At 40.8% G+C, this 8703-nt stretch overlaps 1 protein-coding gene across 1 annotated transcript in view; it reads left to right on the top strand.

Moving 5' to 3' along the window:
* eloa (elongin A) overlaps nt 1-8703 on the top strand; it is a 21603-nt gene that overhangs the window by 7512 nt on the left and 5388 nt on the right. The window contains exons 6-8 of the mRNA XM_035681407.1: nt 155-263; nt 2391-2543; nt 3394-3491. Of these exons, the coding sequence (XP_035537300.1) occupies nt 155-263; nt 2391-2543; nt 3394-3491 (360 nt within the window). The remainder of the gene's footprint in view (nt 1-154; nt 264-2390; nt 2544-3393; nt 3492-8703) is intronic.

Consider the following 8703-nt stretch of genomic DNA (forward strand, 5'->3'; position numbering starts at 1 on the left):
TTCCTAAAATGTCGAACTATTCCTGTAACTTATTGTAACTTCACTGCTAACCACCAACTTTTACACTAACATTTATTATCTATTGCACGTGAAACTCTTAGTTTGAAAGTTGTCTGCAGATCCTGCTCGTTGATGTGAACGTGTGTGTCTGCAGGTGGTTGAGGCCCTTCTTCCGGAAATCCCTCTGCCGGTGATTCAACCCAATTACAGACCTCTGCCCTCCATCAACGACGTCACGCCGCTCTCCCCTCAGAGACGGAAAGGTAAAGCCCTCGTCTTGTTTACGAAACGTCGGTTTCTTCTTCTGAACCACGATGACCCTCGAGAGGAGTTGCAGTGCGTTGCCTTTATCAGTCCTTCCAGAAAAATGCGGAGTTTTTTTTGCGATTGTTGCGGATAAAAATCCTTGATTATGCGGCACGTTTTCTTAAAAAATGTGATGGAGATATGCCAGGATATTTAATGCAGTTTTATGCGATGAAAAACTACGGTTTTTGATGAAAAAAGAGAAAAAAAAGTGATTCCCCCAACCACCCTGTTTCTCACGAGGCTACTACCTTATATGTAAAGAGTCCATTTCTTTATTATTCCTATGATAAACAAACAAACTAACATCACAGAAAGTGCTGGAATCATTTAAGTTCTCAAATCTTCTTTTAATTTCAGACCTTTAATAAACACATTAATAACTTAAAACTTACACAACACCGATGAGGTCAAGCAAGTTTGCAGCCTTTCAAAAGGAATCTGCTACAACTTCTGTAAAAAATGAATAAATAAAATATAAAAAGAGGCAGTTACAAACAGACATCCTTCTGTTAAAATAAGTGCTTCAATCTCTTACTGTAACGTAAATCTACATACTACTAATAAACTTACAACTGTCAGGTTTTCATCTCGGGGTTTGCAGCTTTTTCGATGTTCAACGTCACGTCAAGTAAAACGAAACATTTTTCAACTTTCTGCCTCAGATAATATGTGACTTTGTTGCAACGAAAATGCATCGATTATGGAAATCATGCAAGCCCCGCATATCATTGCGCGGAAATCGTCAATTTATGCGGCGAAAGTGCGGCGTATTTGAAAAAATGCGGCCCCCGCATAAATATGCGGACTTTGGCTGATTATGCGTTGAATTATGCGATCGCATAATCGCGTTTTTCTGGAGGGACTGACTTTATATACATTAAAGGTTATCATCAGGTCATGGTCGCCGTTCTCCAGAAACCTAAAGTCTTAAACTTCATGTAAAACATCTCTGTGGTTTAGTTTTCCTCCTCTGCTCCTGTTTGTGCGTCAGATATCCGCCGTATTGCAGCTGTGTTCAGTTACAGTTTTCTGCTTCACGTTTAATCCTTTCCACTGGCAAACCGACAAGATGCTTTTATCATCAAGACGTTATCGGAAATGCAAGTCAGCTATTCTTCAATAAAAAATAGTCGTAGTCAACCAGAAATGGACATATTCGGCACTATTCGGTCAACGAATCAGTTTTAAATTATTGTAGGGAGGAATAGTACAAACAGAGACTAGCCTCTATAAATACACTTGAAATAAACAAGCCATGCTTCCTAAATAAGGCCAGGTGTAAGGAGTGAAACCTGATTACTGACCTCTGTGTATATACAGATTAACTGACCAGGTTACTAAAGTGCATGTAAACACATTCTCCTTGTAACCTGGTTTTCCTGTAGTAGAGGCTTCTAGTTGGGTGTTAAATGCCAAATTGTAATCTAGTTCTTCTTGATCTTCTTGTCACATGCAGCCTAATATTGTATATAACATATTAGAATTAGTTTAAAAGCCCAAACTGAATAGAAATGCTCCGTATAAATGCTATTTGATAGAAGCAGAGAGCGTTAATGAACGTAAATATAAAAATATAAGATGTCTGTAGTCTGTGGACAGGTGACGATATACAGATACACATAAACAATACAACACAGAATACATTATGTCACGTTAAAAGTGATCACAGTTTAGTTTTGGCTGTGTTCTTTCTGCCCTCCGTCTTGAAGTAGAAATGTGAGGATGTCTTCTTCCCAGCTGAACTGGACCTCTGCGGAGAGTTTGCTCTTGATACAAGACGCCTGCACATAAGGAAAATAAGAAGTAACTGCATATTATTACACAACGATGAAAAATGAACAAAGCCGGGACAGACCAAAGTGTTAAAAAACGCTTGAAAACTTTAAAGTTCGCCTCTTAAATATCCAAAATCCCCCAAAACCACAAAAGTGCATCCAACAAACTCTCTGTTTTTTACGAGAAAACATCACAGAGGAATAAGAGAAAAGAAAAGTGTGTCAGCGTGTCTGTAACTGTCGATCCAGTAACACATCCTGTCCTGTGTCACGCTCACTGACCTTCACTCCCTGCTTCACTTTCAGTTCCTGTCAGCAACGACGAGGAGGATACCGGGTTCACGGGGAAGCGATTCAACTCTAAGATGGTGGTCTACTCAGGATCAAAGACCGCTTACTTGCCCAGGATGATGACTCTGTATGAGCAGTGCATCCGTGTGCTGCAGAACAACATCGACTGTGAGTGGAGCTGCTGGATACTCTTTCATGCTCTACGGCAGCTGTGTAGTCTCAAGCTTGTTCCCCTCCGTTTTTCTTAAAGGATCCCTTTTCTATCACTGAGTAAACTGACAACCCCCTACTAATAATTTCTATAGAATATAGATATTTTATATTATATAACAGTAACAATAGAAAACAACTGATAAAATGTGCAATGAACACAATAACTGAAGCAAGTTTGAGTAAAACGAGCAGATTATTTCCTGCGAATGTGAACTTTTTATACAATTCTCTGTCTGTATTAAGTATTTTCATATTTTTAACAATCTTACAGACTTATAGGCTTCTTTTTTTGGACAAATTAAGTGTTTTCTTCTCATTGTTCTATCAGCTCTTTGGTTGTTTTAACTTTTCTAACGCAGATGGAGGCTGTTTATCAGAGAGTGGAGGCTCTGAATATAGCTTCTGTTCAGGTCTTCAAAGTTTAGATCTTAAATAATAATCTAAACTTTAAAAATAACAATTTAGTAATTAATAATTTAGTTTTCTTCACAGATATGCACCACTTAAAATCACACCGACCCCCTGTGAATCTGTGGCGAGGTTGGGAACCACTGCAATAAAATAAGGCACTTATTAATAATGATGTTATTTTTTTAATATAAAATGCTTCTTCACGTCAACCGGCTCACCACAAAGGATGAAAGATAAACAGAAAGCAGTCGCGGCCTCCTGACTAATGCTCGAGAGTCAATATGTACTCCTCTGTGGTCGCTTCCCGCCCCACCCGCCTGTTAGCCCAAGGTGGTTAAAACAAATGAACGCTGCTGCACAGATGTGACTGTTCGGCGCCTCTGTGTTCTTTCAGCCATCGCCGAGGTGGGAGGAGTGCCGTTTGAGATCCTGGAGCCGGTGCTGGAGCGATGTACGCCAGAGCAGCTGTACCGCATCGAGCAGAGCAACCAGGTGACACAAACACACAGTTTCTTTCCCTCACACCACAACCCTAATCTTAACTGTCACGACTTAATACAAGACCCCGACTTTAAACTCTAAACTGAACTGAATTCTAACCTGAACCAGCAAACCAAAGTTAGTGAGGCAGAAATGTTCTCACGTGGTTTAAAACTGAAACTGGTAAAGAGTAAAGAGTCTCCAACAGTCCTTGAATGGAGAGAAACAGTTCAGGATATTATTATTATTTATATTATATATTATTATTAACGATTGACTTACTGAAAAATACTGGAAAAACTGGAAATCTTATATCTTGTTGGTCAACAAGTCAATAGTTTTTGTCAAAATTAGAAATACAAATAAAAATACAGAACTCCAGCAAACCATAAACGACTCAACACGTTATCACTGTTCTTGTTCAATAAAGAAACAGTCAAAAAAGCCTCCTTCCCAAAATGCTGGACAAAAAATACGAGAACAATGATACTTTTACAGACAGTTAAAATATATGAGGAACGGAGCCAAACGTACATACGATTTTAAGTACCCACAGTCGATTCACAGAACACATGTGTGATGCTGCTTTCTTCCTCCCACATCCTTGGCGTATTGTTTTGTCAGTCAATGCAGTAAGAGAGCTCCTTTCCTTTCGGCTGGTCTCCACGAGGAATCTGACGGCTGTGGAATGCTGTCACTAAGCGCGTCTCAGCTGACGGTCGCAACTTTAAGCGGGAGAGACCTCCTCAGGAGTACGAGTCGTGGAGGGAGATTACCCTGAGGCTCTGCCACACGAGCGCGATGGAGCGTCTGAGGCTTGGCTCACCCAAAAATTTCCTCCGCACACGCACCAACCAAAAGCCCAAAAGGCTCGGAGAAATAAAGTGTGGGATCTGAAATAGACTCATCTGCGTTAACCACTCCCCCTTTGTTATTTTTGGCCTGTCTTCCTATACTCCATACGGCCCAAAAAAAACAACTAAAAACTGACCGAAAGTGACATTTAACCTTCTAACAGAATGCTCAGCGATTTGGATGCTGAAAGGTTAATTAAGCTCATTAAGCGTTCTGGCTGAGTTGTGTCAGTGTGAGTGGGTTGTGCCTTGGGCTGCTCCGCAGGTCGCCAGGTTAGTAGATGGCGTTTGTTGAATTCTGTCGCCAAGCCGCCGCGTGACGTCCTGCCGGAGTCAGGAGAAGTTCGGTACCATTAAGTGTTCGTCTCAGCCTCCACCAGCGGCCGCAGCCTCCCATTCAAAGTGAGAGCCGCGCCGCGCGTCGCCTGATAACTTATCTCAACATTCACAGGTACAGCAGCCGAGACTCTCTTTGCACATACAGGACTGTCATCCAGCTCTGTCCCTTACCCCAGGCTTAACATTAGCAATGAGTTACAACTGTTGAGATAGATTTCAAGTCTACAAAGTTAACAATAAAAATTCAGGTTCCATACAGTCCTGGACAAACCTGGAAGTTTGGAGTCTAGTTTCCAGTCCTGGAAACACCAAAATAAATCGCCTGGACAACATAAGTCTAGATTGTCCCCGGAAAGTTAATTGTTTCTTCAGCCCGATCACTCTACGATTCAGATCAGCCCTTGTTGCGTAGGATAACATGCAACACAACTAAATTGGTAGATCACTAACCAACATAGATAAATAAAGACATTTCAAAGGTTTAATTGGAGACCTATGTATAATGAAGACACTAAACCTTGTCCTCCAAACCATCCAGTTACCACTCTGGCTGCTCCCGCTGAGTAACTACTCAGTGTCTAGTTAATTAACAATTTAATTTAATTAACGATTTAATATTTAAATCTGTGTTCTCTCTTTATGTCATTTTATCCTGCGCAGTGTTAATTGTTCTTACAAACAACCTATATTACTCACTTCTTCATGAATTAATATTGAAATATATAGCTTTAAAAACCTTTAAGGATATAATTCAAGCCATAATTTTAGTGCTTCGATAACCACTGCTCACGGTACTTTGCAAGATTTTTTAATCAACTTATTAAAATTTTATCATTTTTAATGTTATATTATGAAGCCAAAAATTCTGAACATTCACTGCTCCGAGCGTTTTCTGTTTTCTTTGGAGCTGTGTTTTTGTAAACTGATATAACTATTATACTGCTTTTGATCAACACCTCGAAGCAGATTTTTAACATAGACTTGTTTCATTAAAAGAGTTGCGATTGGCATTTTTCATTATTTTTGCTGGCACGTTTGTTGAGAAACGTAGTTGAATCGCAACATTATAGTTGAAAGTTACGCTAATTTCATTAGTGTATACCCTACGGCCCGGATTATATCCACATAAATGTGATAACGTTCTTCTCTGTAGTTCTCGAGCACGATTCCAAGTTGCAGTGTTGCGGAGTACCAGTCACGCTTATCAGTATTAATAAGTCTTTACCTATAAGAAGCAAGCACATTTTTTAGTTCACTGAATTATTAAAATTGATATTTTCTTTTATGTGGGAAAAACTGAAACGATTAGAAAACACTAAAATATTAAAATAAAAAATATAACATAATATGATAAACTTATTGTCCTTGTTTCGTTAATAAATGTTAAGACAAGGAAAAATAAACTAAGAACTGAGGAGTGTCGGAAACTAATAGTAACGATAAAATGCGAAACTATATAACTCCAACCTTTTGTCTCTTCCATGGTGTTCCTCTTCCCACCCAATAAGAACCAGCTGGCCACATGATTTACCTCTGGTTAGCTTCTGCTCTCTTCCTCCCAAACTTACCCTTCTCTCTGCCAAGTCGTCTCGCTTCTCAGCTGATGGGTGTGTGCACCAGAGAGGAAGGAGAAGAGAGAGGCAGAGAGCGAGGTGAGGCTAGGAGAGCTAGAGGACACGCTAGCCGGGACACCACAGGTTCAAACGCAAGTAATACGTGGTGTGTATGTTCCAGCGAGAAAAGAGTAAAGCTGAAATAAGCCCGTGTTGTTAGAGTTCTATTCTAATCTCACCAACCCGATTTGTTTTGTCGTACCTTCTTGCAGAACAGATGGGTTGCCCTCCGATGATGGCCAAAACTATCCGCATAAAGCTTTCAAGACAGAATTCACCTCCGCAGATCATGTTGGTTCTGAAAGAAGACTGATACTGATATTTTTGACCCAATTCCACGCTGTGTTTTTAATTTCAAGTTTCTTCCTTAGAAAAACTTCTGGAGACCCTTCTATCCCTGCATGAGCAACGACCCACACACACACACACAACAAGTCCCAAGCACACATGACTCTTTTATCCATTCATGAACCTTGTTCAGGCGTAAGCTGGTAAGGAAAATGGTTGATTATATTGTTTTCTTTTTTTATTTTCTATTTAATGTGGACCATCTGTTATTCTGCGGGGAGGGTGGAGAGGTAGCATTGAGTATTCTACTACATGACGGTCAGACTGATGTGTTGAGCAACCCTCTGTGTTAACAAAACCCTCCCCAGTCTGCAACACTTTTTCAAGCAAGAAAAGCAAAGGACACACAGCTCACACACAACACAACACACCACACACGTACAACACCCACACTCCTCGTCTCGGACAGCTTTTCTCGTCCTTCTGGCTAGAGCGCTCTTTAAAAAGGAATCAGCTCGGCTTTCTGAGAAAATCTGCTGCTTGTATGAATCTTTCACCGGAGACGTACTAGATCACTCATCAACCAATGATTGGTATAACCGCATCCTTGTATTCCTGGCCTAAATACGCTGCAAGCTGAAGGCGCAGCACCGGTTAGTTGTTAGCTCAGCATACAGACATGTAAGACGAGGGGGAAACAGCCTTGGCTCTCGCGTCCAAAGGTGAAAATCCCCCTCTCTGATCTTAAACGCCCACATTCTTGGTCGTGTGGTTTGGAGTCGGACAAGGAAACTATTGTAGCACCACACGGTACCAACACTCGGTGTTGTTTGAGCGGGCCCGGGTGTAGCGGGGACCGCGCCGAGTCCTTACCGGAAGTCTGCCGAGGGAGTCCAACAGCTTGACCTGACACCAGACATTCGACTAGGCCATAAAAACCAGACATGCCATGTTTCGTAAATTAAAAAACAACCAATGAACAGGAATGGATGAATGAGTGACCCTTGTACAGGTGCCAGGTTTGTTTCCACCTGTTTCAGTTTCGTGCTCAGCTGGCTGGTATTTAACATACAGACATGCTGAGTGTATCGATCTGAATCTGATCTCGATTGCTTTTCCTATAATATAAACTTTATCTAGGGATATGGGGACATAAAACTCCCTCCTCACCAGTTCCTTCTACATTTAACAGAACTGTTAACCTTTCATTGCGATACACCTAACATGAGAAACCTCTCACACACACACTTTGTTTTAATGGGCATGGCATTGTGCACGTCTCCAGCACGCAATCCAGCTGGCTGGATACAAGGCTTTTAAAACAACAAACAATGCCATATCTTAAACATGTTTTAAAGATATATTTGACTACACACACACACACACGACACAGCAGACGCATCTGTAGATTACTTTAACCTGCCTGTTGCGGCTTCAGATCATCCGTTCCTGCTGTTCGAATCGTGTGTGTCCCTTGTTTACGTATCTGCTTGCACTGTTGACAAACAGCTTGAGCGAGGGCTGAAAGAGACCCGCGGCAGGAACGAGAAGAGCAACCGGCGGAAATAACAAAAGGAAGAAGGTTGATAGGACGTCTGCCGCTTCATCTACTAACAATGATGAAAGCTGCTATTACTTTTCACATGGGACCCTGGCACCACACACATGGTCCCTGAAGGAAGTAATTTTAAACTCGTAATTTTATTAGATTTTAAATAAATGTTATATGAGTCATTTTTATTAAAATTGACTTTTGCCTTAAGGTTTTTTGTGTGTTGTTTATCAAAGCACACTGACATGCCTCGCTGAGCTTTCTATGAGCACGAGTGTCACATGAGATAAAGGAGGACAGTAACCATCTGTCCTCGAGGCCTCAATACAGTGTTTATTATCTAGCTATATCTTCTAGAATCGATAACTTAATAATCATACCGTAATGTGGCATTTATCCCCAAAATCTAGACTAATTTTGGTGTTTGCATCCCCTTTTAAAGTCGGATTTCTTAAGTAAATTTAATATCTGTATTTGTGATTTAAGCGGTGAAAGCACTTTTTGTGCTTTCTTAGTTGGAGTCTTAGAAGATTGTGCAGCTTTATAAACGTGGACAGTGATTCCCTGCGGGACAGGAA

The sequence above is a fragment of the Morone saxatilis genome, unplaced genomic scaffold (assembly GCF_004916995.1).
Source record: "Morone saxatilis isolate NCDOM2014 unplaced genomic scaffold, NCSU_SB_2.0 Contig9, whole genome shotgun sequence".
Classification (NCBI taxonomy): Eukaryota; Metazoa; Chordata; class Actinopteri; family Moronidae; genus Morone; species Morone saxatilis.